This window comes from Hemiscyllium ocellatum, chromosome 13 (genome assembly GCF_020745735.1).
Source record: "Hemiscyllium ocellatum isolate sHemOce1 chromosome 13, sHemOce1.pat.X.cur, whole genome shotgun sequence".
Taxonomy (NCBI): domain Eukaryota; kingdom Metazoa; phylum Chordata; class Chondrichthyes; order Orectolobiformes; family Hemiscylliidae; genus Hemiscyllium; species Hemiscyllium ocellatum.
This window is the reverse complement of record NC_083413.1, coordinates 33,070,322-33,085,557: the sequence shown is the minus strand read 5'-3', so window position 1 is coordinate 33,085,557 and position 15,236 is coordinate 33,070,322. Positions and strand designations below refer to the sequence as shown.

The following is a 15,236-nucleotide window of genomic DNA, read 5'->3' as shown; positions in this document are numbered from 1 at the left end:
CCAAGACTGAGGTGACTGACTGCCAATGACTACAAACATCTTCCTTTGAGCCCAGTATGAATCAAACGAGCAAATACTTTCCTCCCAATTCCCAATGATTGCAGTTTTGCTGATCTCATTGTTACCACACTCAGTCAAATGTTGACTTGATGTCAAAGAAGTCATTCTTCCCTCATCTCTGGAGTTCAGATACTTTCTCTGTGTTTGGACTATGGCTGTAATGAGGTCAGGAGCCGAATGGAACACAAATTAAGTGTCAGTGAGCAGGTTATTATTGAGCAACCCCATCTTCATAGCACTATTTTTAGTGCCTTCCATCACTTTGATGATCGAAAGAAGGCTGATTGGGGTCTAATTGGCTCGGATGAATTTGACATATCTTGTCAATTTTCAGACCATTCTGATGGTACCATAATATCAAACATCTACAAATAGTTTACATGCTTCAATAATAAAATGTTTACTGTTATGTTTCCTGGTGTCAAACAAGTTGAAGCAATTATTCAAAAACTGAATAGTACTCTGGTATCTGAAACAGCAAATCAATGTGTTTATCCTTTTGGTATCTCATTGTGAGATTATAGGTGGAGTTGACCTTTCAGTGGAGAGCTGAATGTTCTGTAGCTTGTGAATCAGATTTATTATACCGAGAATGTCAAACAATTTGCCAAGTAAATGAAATGTTCTTGTCTCAAATAAATGCATGCAAGAGCTTTATAGTTCATTCCATGGCAGTGCTGTTTTGTTTTTAATTCATTTGTGGGATGTGAATGTCTCTGGCTAGGGCTGCAGTTATTTTCCGTCTACAGTTGCCCTTGACAACATGAATCAAGACGTTGAGTACACAGTGGATGCACAATATCACTGGAGCATTATTATTATTTCCTGACAAAGACTTCCAAGAAACTATTTCAAGAAGACAGAGTTCCAAATGTGAAATACTGTGGAAGGGAGATCTGAAATAAAAACAATATAATGGCAATACTCAGTTGATGGAGGCAACAAAATTCTGATGAAAGTTCACAGGCCTGAAACTGCGTCTCTGAGAATTGTAGCATTTCCTACAAAACTATAAGACGAAAGGACATAAAAGCAGAGTTATGCTATTCAGCCCAACAAGTCTGCTCCATCTTTCAATTATGTCTGATATTCCCATTTTTATTCCAAGGAACCTGGGGTTTGCTTTAAAAGTATTTCGACTGTAATTTATTAGCTTTAAATGATTTGGTATACATTATTTTTGTGAACTGCCTATAAATCAAAGTTTTTCATTCTCAACACATCTGTTATCAATGCATGTAAGGTACCAGTTGTAAGTACAATTTTCTTCTATTGCCTTTATCTCTATTAATTACTCTTCAGCTAACCTGATTAGGAAGTGAGAAAAGCCTTAATGGTGTAAAGCTTTGTTGGAGGTTCAAAGTCAACAACATTCCCCAATCATGTTCTTTATTTAGTCTATTTTTCAATTCAACCCTGTTCAGGCTGTTATTGTACACCTCTGGAGCCAGTGGGACATGAACCCAAGTGTCTTGGTCCAGGGATAGGACACTACCACTGCACAACCAAGAGGACCCTTTTCTAATCATTACATAACTTTATTCTTTGGTACATGTAAGTTCATCTAATATTCTACAAAAATTAAGTATTTACATTTTCTTTCATCTAAAGCTTTATTGCTGTGATGATATGTCTACTCATGTATAATTATACAATCATACAGAAGAACACTTACTGTTGGCAGGAAGGTAAAAAGCTAATGACGCCAGAAAGGAAATGAGAATGGAAGGAGTAATGATGTTGATGAGATAAAATAGTGGCTTGCGTCGAATAATGAGGTAGAATGTTATATCCTGGTATTTGGTGCTATTCCGAGGAACATCTGTATGTACGTTCTTTTTCGCAGGCTTGTGAATAATTTCCCATTCACCATTTTCTGTAAAAATGATAAATAAAGATGTCAGCGACAATTAAGAAATTTCAAGTCTAATTTTCCTTCATTTAGCATTCCCAAGCATATTATGACATACAAATCTACGTAGCGGAGGTGATCTAGTGTTTTCTTTCTCTTTGTCCATCTGATCATCTACAAATCCAGTTAAAATTGCAATGTTTTCAGATAAGTAATTTCTTATTTTTAATTGTGGTATTGCTATTTTCCCTGGCACTTGTTTTAATTGAAATTTGAAGTAACATTAGTAAATATTTTGAAGAATGCAATGACACTGATACAGATAAAAACTGCTCCTCCACTTCAAAATAACTTTGTACTGTACCTTTCTTTTACATACTGTCATTTTAGCTAGTGACTTTCATTTTGGTTCTTATAATCCAGAGAAGTCAGAGTAAGGCTTCTTTGAGGGCACCTTCGATACCTGTGATCTCTACCAGCGAGAAGAGCAATGGCAGCAAGTACATGACAACACAACCATCTGTAAGTACCTCCCTATTCATCCATCACTCTGACTTTGAAACATATCTCCCTTCCTTCATTATTGTTAGGTCAAAATCCTACCTCCCCACCTAACAGCACTTTAGGTAAACCCATACCATATAGACTTGAGGGTTTCAAGAAGAGGTGGATCATTACCACCTTCTCAAGGGCAATCATATATGCCCAATATATGTTGGCTTTGTTATATGCCTTGAACAAAACAAGAATACTTTTAAATTGAGTCAATTTAGTTTTATTTACTCATTCAATCTTATCTGTGTCCTGGACTTTACTTCTAAAGTGCAAAATCATTTGCAGCAATATATTATTAGGAAAGCTCTACCTTAATGAAAACCCTCCATCACATATCTAGGAACATGTGTTAAAACAAATGAACGCATGTCACTTGCATGACATTGTGACAGAAGAAATGCATTTTCATGAAATGTTACTTGAAGATTGATCTTTACACATCTACATTAGAAAAGAATGGAAGTCCAACATGAGTAGAATGCAGTCAGTTATAGATTCATAGAGATGCACAGCATGGAAACAGACCCTGCAGTCCAACTCAAATGTGATGGTTGCATTCTTGTGCAACCCCACATTATAGAAAATATACACTTTGGAAACAGCATTTAAAATGTTGGCAATCTAATCACATTGCAGTCAACATGCATTTTAAGATTTTGAGTTTTAGAAACAGCGTCCACAATTCATCAATCATGTTACTGCGAATTCACATTGATGAAATGTGCGTTATAGCAAAACGATCTGTATACCAAAACCAGATTCTGCAAATAACATTGCAAAAAGACAGCTTACCATCAGCAAAGCCTCTCTCAAAATCCACACTGGCAAGTCAATTCAATCTTGGCAAAAAAAGTCTCAATAGTAACTGATTTAAAGTCCTATGATAAGTTTACTATTGACTGACCAATTGTTTATGCCAATGTCTTCTGATACATCAGTAATTAATCACACAGAGAAACCAGGCTGGTAAATTGCAGTTCTGATTAGTAAATAAAGATGAATAATAGATGCTTCATTGGGTGACCCTGTGCACCATGCATAGTTTAAAAATTTTGTACGTTTTTTTGCAAAAATAATAAGATGAAAAGTAGCCTGTGATACTGCTGTTGGACATATTTCCTTGATTGTACTACATAATACATTAAAGAAACATGCATATTTGAAGAACTTTAAACTTTCTGTTTCTGCTGAAATTTGTGCATCCTGCCATAACTAGACCTGTGCTCAGTCAGTTGGTAGTACCATCTTTGCAAACCAAAAAACTTGTCTTGGAATTATAGCATAGGGCCACGCTGAATTTTTTTATTAATTAATTCATGGAATGTAGGCATTGCTAACCAGGTCAGCATTTAATGCCAATTGCTAATTGCTCAGAAGGCAGTTGAGGGAAAGCCACATTGCCGTGGATCTGGAGTCACACGGAGGCCAGATCAGCAGTTTCCTTCTCAAAAAGGCATTAAAGAACCAGATGGGATTTTCCCTGATAATCAGCAACTGTTTCATTGTCAACATTAGATACTTACTTCCAGATCTTTTAAAACAATACATTGAACCCCCATTCTACCATGACTAGATTTGAACTTAGGACCCCAGCATATCACCTGGCTCTCTGGACTAATAGGGCTAGTGATAATAGCACCAGGCCATCTCCTTACCCAACAGATTGAACAGGCATCAGCTGATGTATTCGATTCTCTATCTCATGCTAAATTGATGTTCTCTGTAACAAATTCATGGGATTCTTTTTATTCCTGTAGAAGGATGTTAATCCTGTGCTTTGTTTTTTCTGTATATGATCTCATTATTTCATTAAAATCAGTACTCTATTAATGAATGAGATAATTTGGTACTCTGACTGAATTAGGGTTTTGTTGTTTGGCAAATATAGAGTGCTTCGATAATGTTTACCTGTGAAGGCTTCAGGGTCAATATTAATCCATTCAATAGGAAACTCTTTGCCATTTTGAAAATCTGTTTGCAGTTCCAAATTTATCTCCTCTGCATTGTAATTAAAAGACCTTTAAAATATAAAAAAGTCAAAAAACTGAATTTCTGTCAGTGGTTAGGATTAGTAGCAGAAGTATCAATAATGATAGTGAGCTTGGAGATAGTGAGTTGAGGAACCACAGGCTTATTACATCAGGATGACTGATCAGCACTTTACTGTTGCTGGAAACTTACCCTGGGGGTGTGCTTTGATTGGGATTTGGTCTTTGCTCCACAGAGGTGAGCAGCTAACTAACATGGGGAAGGCTCCAATTAGGGAAGATTTTACGACTTTGCCAACATCTTGCAGCCACATGTCAAGTTTGTCAGTTGAATAGAATCCCAGCTGCAGGCCAGGGGCCAATTGGAGCCAAAATCTTCTTGCTCCAGTAATGGAGTAGTTTCCACTCCTCTGAAGAACTTAACAGCTCCAACTTTCATCATGCTTGAAGTTGGAGCTGTACCCTGATGGTGTGGCATCTCCTTAACAGTCCCCAACATACCAATATAATGGAGCTTCCAGATTAAGGTGGTGCTGGAAAAGCACAGCAGTCAGACAGCATCCAATGAGCAAGAGAATTGACGTTTTGGGCAAAAGCCCTTCATCAGGAATTTTGCCCAAAATGTCGATTTTCATGCTCCTCAGATGCTGCCTGATCTGCTGTGCTTTTCCAGCACCACTCTAATCTTGACTTTAATCTCCAGCATCTGCAGTCCTCACTTTCACCATAATGGAGCTGCCAGCCCTCTGATTAAGCCTGCAGCATTGGGAGCTCACTTCCACCCTTCTGCACGGAGGTTGCCATTAGGTGGATCACATTGTCAGCATTACTGATGACAAGTGTGGGCTATGGAATCCTATTTAGGCTTAATGTCAGTGTCCCAAAGCCCAATTTTGGAAGATTCAATCGAGCAAATCAATCAAAACAGTTTCTGTAGGTAATGATTTGAAGAACTGTTGTTTCACTAGTACTAACAACAAGTCAATCTGTTCTAGATGTACGTTGGTCCAAATAGCAAGAACTCTAACAGCAGGGAGAGTTTGAAATCCTGCAGCATATCACGTTTGTGGTGGATGGAGCTTATGTGCAAGGTCTGACCAACTTCAGCAGTTGAAATTTATAACCGCCATAATATACACATATGGAATATAATACTTTAATTCTAGAGGATGATACAAGGTTGGTATTGGTATTTATTTAAAGCACTTTGAAGGATATCCTCATTTCTTCTACCAACTTGCACCGATGTTTCATAAAGCATTTTTACGAGCTCTACTTTTCATTGGTCCCCGTATGTGCAATATATACAGCAGAGGCGAAGGAATAGGGCGTAAGGGATGGCATTTTTACTGACACCCACTGCTACCTGGTCTACACCTCCACCATCCCCTTGTAAAAACACTATCCCTTATGCCCGATTATTCTGCTTCCACCGTATCTGTTCCCAAGAGGAGGAATTCCACTCCAGAACATCCCAGATAGCCTCCAACTTCAAGGGCCGCAATTTCCCCTCTCACGTGGCCAACAATGCCCTTCAGTGCACCTCCTCCACTTCCTGAACCTACGCCCTTGAACCTCACCCCTCCAATTGCAACATGGATAAGCCGCACCCCCAGTCCTCAACTTCCACCCCACCAATCTCCAGATACAATGCATCATCATCTGCCATTTCCACCACCTACAGTCAGACTTCACCACTAGAGATATATTTCCCTCCCCACCCCTTTAGCATTCCGCAGAGACCACTCCCTCCGTGACTCTCGCATTGGGTCAATGACCTCGCCAAGCCACTCTCCATTCCCGACACCTACCCTTGCCGCTGCAAAAGGTGTAAAACCTTCGCCCACACCTCCCCCTTTACCTCTATCCAAGACCTCAAAGGATCCTTCCACATCTGGCAGACATTTTCCTGCACATCTAAACACTTCATCTACTGTGTCCATTGCTCTTGATGTGGCCTCTTCTACACTGGGGAGACAGGAAGCCAACTTGCGGAACGTTTCAGAGAACATCTCCGGGACACATGCACTAAAAACCCCACTGCCCTGTGGCCTAGCTCTTCAATTTCCCTTACCACTCCGTCAAGGACATCCAAGTCCTGGGCCTCCTCCACCACCAAAACCTCACTACCTGACGACTGGAGGAAGAACACCTCATCTTTAGCCTGGGACTCTCTAAACACATGAAGTCAATATCAATTTCATCAATTTCCTCATCTCAACTCCCCACACCTTATCCCAGAGCCAATCCTCCGACTTGGCACTGCCCTCTTGAACTGTTCATCTTCCTTCCCACCTATCTGCTCCACCTTCTGCTCCGACTTATCATCATCACCCCCACCTTCATCTACCTATTACATTCCTAGCTAACTTCCCCCAGCCCCACCCTTTCTCCCATTTATCTCTCAGCCCCCTTGGGTTGACCCCGCATTCCAGATGAAGAGCTTATGCTCGCAACGTCGACTCTCCTGCTCCTCGGATGCTGCCTGACCGGGTGTGTTTTCCCAGGGCCACACTGATCTCCAGCATCTGCAGTACTCCTAGTCACATTCAATTAGGGATTAACTGATGGCAGGATACCAAACTCAACTTTTATGTCAAACAGTACTATAGATATCACTGCCATTAGTGGCAGTAAGAGAAAGCCATTAGCACATCTGACATTCATTTACTTTAACATTTTGGACAGTTTTGAAACTTGAAAACTTTTATCACTTACTGCTGTTCATTTTTAACAATGTTCCTGTCAGTAAAATATGTTGTTTCCAGTAAGGATCCAAACTTTCCTTCCCTCTCATGGTGCTCCTGCAAGACTGCCTGCATGTATTTTGTTCAATACTTTTCCCACCCAAATAGCTGTCTTTCTGTAGACATTGCTTTTTCTAACCAACTACACAGCTCTGGAGTAGGTGGATTTGAACCCAGGCCTCATAGACTCACATGTAGGGACACTACCAATGCACTGCAAGGGCACATCAGTTATTCTTTAAACTGTGCAGTTAGCACTGACAGCTCACCTCCTGGCTGATAACGAAGCAGGAGTACCAAGATCGATTGGACCTTTTGGGAATGTTACTGGGTAGGTGACATACGTTACACAAAGGAATTTGTGCCCCTTCTTCCCATTTGCCATTTCCTTTCAATTAGCATTTAGAAACAACATTTCTATATATTCGATTAATGCAATTTGTACTTACACAAATTTCATGGAGCAGTTCTGCCAATCAAAAGGAAAGTAAAGAGTGTTGATGGGGCAGGCAGTTCTGAATATTGCCGGGGGAAGCCATGTAACAAATCCATTTGCTCGGACCAGCAAATTGCAGAAAAAGGCCACTTCGTGTTGTCCATCATTGCTATTGAATAAATTACAGAATAGGAAAGATTTCTTATAAGCAATGCAAACATTTTCTACTGGTTCAGGCAATATGGTTAATCATTGGCCCCATGTCTATCAAGCAGCTCATTTTTTATTTTCTTTTGCTCACCAAAGTGAGAGAAATTATTGATGGGGAATTGAATACTTATCATTTCAGGCATTCAGGCTAGGGCAGATCTCAACTACCCTACCAAATCAGGTATAACTTCACCCTTTATCCTGACAATGCACTTTGACTTCAGACACAGAAAAGCATCTAATCCCATTCCCACGAGATGCTGTTTCTATTTCCTACAGTCATTTTGTGACTTAGAAGTGAAAAATGTTAATAGCATCAAACTGGGGCAGCTGCAGGCTCTGGACACATTCTCTTACAACTGAACTTAAATTATTCAAAACATGATTTTGAGCCAAGCCAACAGAGATACCACTCTCATCAATCTGGACTAAATCTAGAAATGAAGAAAAAGTATCTGATTTACCTGACCATCAAACCTTGAAGTTCACATTTCATACAACTGACTCACAGATCTCGGATTTTGTTTTCCTGAAAATGATGAAAAATCTTTCTGATCTGTGAAAATATGATACCATCTATTTCACAATAATGATCTTTCATTTTGTTGGGTTTATGTCCTATAGCACTCTGAATGGATAATATTGGACTAGGTTAGGCTACAGTCATTTCATCAGTGAGAAATTAGAGCATAGAATAGTACAGCACAGGAACAGGCCCTTTGCCCACCTTGATGCCATTCTAAACTAATCTCATCTCATCTGCCTGCACATGATCTATATCTCTCTAGTCCCTGCCTGTAGATGTGTCTGTCGAAATGACTCTTAAATGGTGCTTTTGTATCTGCTTCTATCACCTCCCCTGGCAGGGCATTTCAGGTGCCTAGCACTCTCGTGGTAAAATCTTGCTTTGCATATCTCCTTTAAACCTTCCCTCTCTCACCTTAAACCTATGACCCCTGGTATTTGACATTTCCATCTTAGGAAAAGACTCCAACAATTCACCCGATCCCTGAGACTCGTAATTTTATGTATAGTTGATTCTGATATAACATGATAGTTCCATTCTCGTGCAATCTCGCATTATAAGAAAATTGCACCACAATCGCACCATTTAAACTAATGGGGCCAGAATCACGTTACAGCCAATAAAGGTAAAAAAAAGTTTGCTTTCGACAAATAATGGCCTAAATTCTTCAATTGCATTAAAGTCAATTCATTTTGAATAAGCACGCATTATAGTAGAACCGACTGTACTTCTATAAGGTCACCGCTAAGCTTCTGAAACTGTAGCAAAAACAATCCAAATTTGTCCAACCTCTCCTTATTGTTAATATGTTCAATCCAGGCAGCATCTTGGGAAAGAAAACAAATGCTGGAGATCACAGCGGGTCACTCAGCATCCATGGACAGAGAGCAAAACTAATGTTTTGAGTCTAGATGAGTCTTCAAAGGACTCTCTCTCCTTGGATGCTGTCTGATCTGTTGTGATCTCCAGCATTTGTTATTTTTAGAACAGATTCCAGCATCTACAGTAATTTGTTTCAACATCTTGGGAAGTATCTTTTGCACCCTCTCCAAAGTTTCCATATCCTTCCTATGTTGTGGCAACTATAACTGCACACAATACTGCAAATGTGGCTTAACTAAAGTGTTATACAACTGCAAAATGATATATCAATGTTTATACTCAGTGCCCTGACTGATTAGATTACATTACAGTGTGGAAACAGGCCCTTCGGCCCAACAAGTCCACATCGACCCGCCGAAGTGTAACCCACCCATACCCCTACATTTACCCCTTACCCAACACTAGGGGCAATTTAGCATGGCCAATTCACCTGCACATCTTTGGACTGTGGGAGGAAACCGGAGCACCCGGAGGAAACCCACGCAGACACGGGGAGAACGTGCAAACTCCACACAGTCAGTCGCCTGAGGCGAGAATTGAATCCGGGTCTCTGGCGCTGTGAGGCAGCAGTGCTAGCCACTGTGCCACCGTGCCGCCCACCGGCAAGCATGAAGGCAAGCATGCTGTATGTTTCTTTACTGCCTTAGCCACTTGCGTTGCCACTGTCAGGGAGCTCTGTATGACTTAACCTTCTTGATATGAGGGACCTTGTTAAATGCTTCAGTAAAATCTATGTAGACAATATCCACTGCCATACCTTGTCAATCATCTTCGTCACTTACTCAAAAAACTCAATCAAATACGTGAGACAAGACCTTCACTACACGAAGCCTTGTTGACAATCCCTAATAAGTCCATTCTTTTCTAAATGTGAGTATATCCTGTCCCTAAAAATCTTGCCCTATAATTTCCCTACCACTGATGTGAGGCTCATCAGCTTAGAATTTCCTAGATTATCCATATTGCCCTTCATAAACAAAAGAACAGTATTGGCTATTCTCTAGTATTCTGGTACATAAACCTTTGACTAAAGAGGATACAAGGATCTCTGTCAAGGCTTCAGCAATCTTCACCCTTGCCTCCCTCAGTATCCTGGGGTAGATCCCCTCAAGTGTTGGGTATTTGCCTTCATTTTTTTTGTGACACCAACGCTTGCTCCTTCTTAATAATAATTCACCCTAGAATATCAACATACCCATCTCTAATCTTACCATCATCCATATCCTCCTCTTCAGTGAATGTTAATGCAAAGTATTTATTAAGGACCTTACCCATCTCTTGTGGTACATAAATTATCTCCTTTGCTCTTGAGCGGATCTACATTTTCGCTAGCTATCCTCTTGCTCCTAAGATACTCATAAAATGCCTTGGGATTCTCCTTAATTCTACTTGCCAAGAATATTTCATGACTCCTTTTAGCCCTCGTAATTCCTGGTTTAAGTTCTTTCCTGTCTCCTTTACATTCTCAAGACCTTGTTTGATTTCAATTCTCTAAAACTTGCAAATGTTTCATTTTCCTATTTGACTAAACTGTTAATATCTCTTGACATCTGGGGTTTCTGAATCTTGCCATCCTTATCTTTCATGCTCACAGGAACATGTTAGTCGTGAACTCAGATCAACTAACCTTTAAAAGACAATCACATGTCAGATGTGAATTTACCCTCAAATGGCCACCCCAATCTAATTTTTCCAATTCCTGCCTAATATGTTTGTAATTGGCATTCCCTCCAACTAGTACTTTCACAGGGGCCAGTCTTACCCTCATCTATAACTATATTTTTCATTTTTCGCAGGATATGGGTCTAGCTGGCTGGCCAGCATTTATTGCCTGTCTCTAGTTGACCTTGAAAAGGTGGTGGTGAGCTGCCTTCTAGAACCGCTGTAGTTCTTGTGCTGTAGGCTGGTCCACAATGCCTCATGGAAGGAATTCCAAGATTTTGACACAGCGACAATGAAGGAATAGTGAGTCAGGATGGTAAGTGGCTTGGAACGGAACTTACAGGTGGTAATGTTCCCATGCATCTACTTCCCTTGACCTTCCAAAAGGACATGTTTGCTGCCTAAGGATCTTTGGTAAATTTCTACAGTGAATCTTGAAGATGATACACACTGCAGCCATTAAGTGTCAGTGGTGGAGGGAGTGGATGCTTGTGGGTGTCATGCCAATCCAGTGGATTACTTTGTCCTGGATGGAGTCAAGCTTCTTGAATGTTGTTGGAGCTGCACCCATCCAGGCAAGTGTGGAGTGTTCCAAGACATAACTTGTGCCTTGTAGATGGTTGACAGGTTATGGGGAGACAGGAGGTGAGCTTGTCACTGCAGTATTCCTAGTCTTTGACCTGCCTTGTAGCCACTTTATTTGGTGAGCCCAGTTGAGTTTCTGGTCAATGATAAACTCAAGGATGCTGATGGAGGGTAGATTTCAACACCATTGATGTTAACACCATTGAACATCAAGAGACCATGGTTAGATTAAAAAGTGAGGTCTGCAGATGCTGGAGACCAGAGCTGAAAATGTGTTGCTGGTTAAAGCACAGCAGGTCAGGCAGCATCCAAGAAACAGGAAATTTGATGTTTCGGGCAAAAGCCCTTCATCAGGATGAAGGGCTTTTGCCCGAAATGTCAAATTTCCTGTTCCTTGGATGCTGCCTGACCTGCTGTGCTTTAACCAGCAGCACATTTTCAACCATGGTTAGATTGTCTGTTATTGGAAATGAAGTTTGCCTGGCATTGCACAATAAGGATGCTCACAGAATTGCTAAAGTACAGAACGAGGCCATACAGCCCATCAAACCTATAAAAGGACATCCCAACCAGACACAGTGCTCTTCCCCACCCCCACACCACCACCTCCCCCCCAATCCTTGTATTTACAATGGACAATCTACTTAACCTGCACATTTTTGGACTATGGGAGGAAACTGGAGCACCCAACGTAAACTCACACAGGCATGAGGAGAATGTGCAAACTCCACACACTCACCCAAAGCTATCCCTAGTGCTGTGAGGCAGCAGTGCTAACCACTGAGCCACCATGCTGCCCTTAGCTGGATATGGTCCAGATCTTGTTAATTTGAAGATGGACTGCTTCAACATCTGAGACCATCCTTGGCCTCCTCTGTTGCCACAATGAATTAAAGCGCAAATTGGAAGAATAACACCTCTTATTAAGCTTGGGTAGCCTACAGCCTGGAGGACCCAACATTCATTTTTCCAATTTCAAATAATCTCCATTGCCATTATCCGATTCCCTTCCAAGTTGCTCCCCTTTCCCTTCCATTCCTCTCATTGATCCTCCCTCCCAGCCAGCAACCGGATTCTTCCCTCCCACTGACCAATCAGGTCACATCCTCTACCTGTGTTCATCTACCCCTACCTCACCACCCTATCCCCCACCCACTTTATCTGCAACTCCACTTTCACCCATTCCCAGCCCTGAAGAAGAGCTATACCTAAAATGTTGAATTCTCTGCCTACTGATGCCATCTGGCTTGCTGTGTTCTTCCAGCCTCTACTTGTCTACCACAGTATCTGAGGAGTTGCGAAAGTTACTGAACATTGTGCAATCATTGGAGAGCATCCCCACGTCTGACCTTATGATGGAGGGAGGATAGTAGTAACAGGATAGGTCAGAATCAGTATGGATCTAAGAAGGGGAAATCATGCTTGACTAATCTTCTGGACTTTTTTGAGGATGTAACTCTGAAGATGGACGAGGGAGATCTAGTAGATGTAGTGTACCTGGACTTTCAGAAAGCTTTTGATAAAGTCCCATATAGGAGATTAGTGAGCAAAATTGGGGCACATGGGATTGGGGGCAAAGTACTAACTTGGATTGAAAGTTGGTTGGCTGATAGGAAACAAAGAGTAGCGATAAACGGCTCCATTTCGGAATGGCAGGCAGTGACCAGTGGGGTACCGCAGGGATCGGTGCTGGGATGGAGCTTTTTACAATATATGTAAATGATATAGAAGATGGTATTAGTAATAACGTTAGCAAATTTGCTGATAATACAAAACTGGGTGGCAGGGTGAAATGTGAGGACGATGTTAGGAGATTACAGGGTGATCTGGATAGGTTAGGTGAGTGCTCAGTTGCAAAGCAGATTAAGTTTTAATGTGGATAAGTGTATGGTTATCCACTTTGGTGGCAAGAACAGGAAGGCAGATTACTACCTAAATGGAACCAATTTAGGTAAAGGGCAGTACAAAGAGATCTGGGTGTTCTTGTACACCAGTCAATGAAGGTAAGCATACAGGTACAGCAGGTAGTGAAGAAGGCTGGCCTTCATAACAAGAGGGATTGAGTATAGAAGCAAAGAGGCTTCTGCAGTGGTACAGGGCCCTGGTGAGACCACACCGGGGGTACTGTGTGCAGTTCTGGTCTCCAAATTTGAGGAAAGACATTCTGGCTATTGAGGGAGTGCAGTGTAGGTTCACGAGGTCAATTCCTGGAATGGCGGGCCTACCTTACGCTGAAAGACTGGAGTGACTGGGCTTGTATACCATTGAGTTTAGAAGACTGAGAGGGGATCTGATTGAGACATATAAGATTATTAAAGGATTGGACACTCTGGAGGCAGGAAACATGTTTCCGCTGATGGGTGATTGCCGAACCAGAGGACACAGCTTAAAAATACAGGGTAGACCATTTAGGACAGAGATGAGGAGAAACTTCGTCACCCAGAGAGTGGTGGCTGTGTGGAATGCTCTGCCCCAGAGGGCAGTGGAGGCCAGTCTCTGGATTCATTTTAGAATGAGTTGGATAGAGCTCTCAAAGATAGTAGAATCAAGGGTTATGGACATAAGGAACAGGATACTGATTAAGGATGATCAGCCATGATCATATTGAATGGTGGTGCAGGCTCGAAGGGCAGAATGGCCTACTCCTGCACCTATTGTCTATTGTCTATTGTTGAATAAACAGCTGAAGATAATTTGGCCTAGGACTCTACCCTGAGGAGCTCCTGCAGAGATGTCGTGGAACTGGGACTATTGACCTCCAACAACCATAACCATCTGTCAGGAATGGCTCTAACTAACAGACTGCTTGTCCTGATAGCCTTTAATTCCAGTTTTGCTAGGACTCCTTGATGCCACACCTGCTCAAATGTTGCCTTGATGTCAAGGGCTGTCACTCTTAGCTCATCTCTGGAATTCAACCCTTTTGTCCATGTTTGAACAAAGGCTGTAATGAGGTTCTGTCAGAACCCAAAACTGGCACCAGTGAGTAGCTTATTGCTGATCAGGTGTTGCTTGATAGCACTGTTGTTGACGCCTTCCATCACTTTACTGTTGAGCAAGAATAGACTGAAGGGATGGTATTTGGCCGGGTCAGAATTGTCCTGTTTTTTATGCACAGGACATACCCGGGCAATTTTCCACATTGTTGGGTAGATGTCAGTGTTGTAACTGTACTGGAACAAATTGGTTAGGGGAATGGCATGTTCTGGAGCACGAGTCTTCAGTACAATTGCCGGAATGTTGTCAGGGCCCACAGCCTTTGCAGCATCCAGTGTCTCCAATTTTTTATCAGTATCATATGGATCAAATTGGCTGAAGGCTGGTATCTGTAATGTTGGAGACCGCTGGAGGAGGCTGAGAATGATCATTCACTTGGCACTTCTGGCTGAAGATTGCTGCAAAAGCATCAGCCTTATCTTTTGCATCGATGCGTTACGCTCTTCCATCACTGAGGATGGGAATACTTGCGTAACCTTCTTCTCCAGTGAGCTGTTTAATTGTCCACCACCATTCACGGCTCGATGTGATAGGGCTGCAGACGTAGGTCTGATGTGTTGGGTTGTGGGATCGCTTAGTTCTGTCTATCACTTGCTGCTAATGCTGTTTGTCATGTATGTAGCCCTGTTTAATAGTTTTACCAGGTTGTCAGGTTGACCAGGTTCTTTGAAGAGGTGACAAGTAGGTTAGACCAGGGAAACCCAGTGGATGTGGTCTATCTAGACTTCCAAAAGGC

The 15,236-nt window shown here is 41.7% G+C and overlaps 1 protein-coding gene across 1 annotated transcript in view; it reads right to left on the bottom strand.

Moving 5' to 3' along the window:
* The window catches only part of chrnd (cholinergic receptor, nicotinic, delta (muscle)), a 54,719-nt gene that overhangs the window by 21,116 nt on the left and 18,367 nt on the right, over positions 1 to 15,236 (bottom strand). The window contains exons 5-7 of the mRNA XM_060834108.1: positions 7,652 to 7,807; positions 4,376 to 4,485; positions 1,736 to 1,936 (exon numbers count right to left, since the gene is read on the bottom strand). Coding sequence (XP_060690091.1) covers positions 1,736 to 1,936; positions 4,376 to 4,485; positions 7,652 to 7,807 — 467 coding nt within the window. The remainder of the gene's footprint in view (positions 1 to 1,735; positions 1,937 to 4,375; positions 4,486 to 7,651; positions 7,808 to 15,236) is intronic.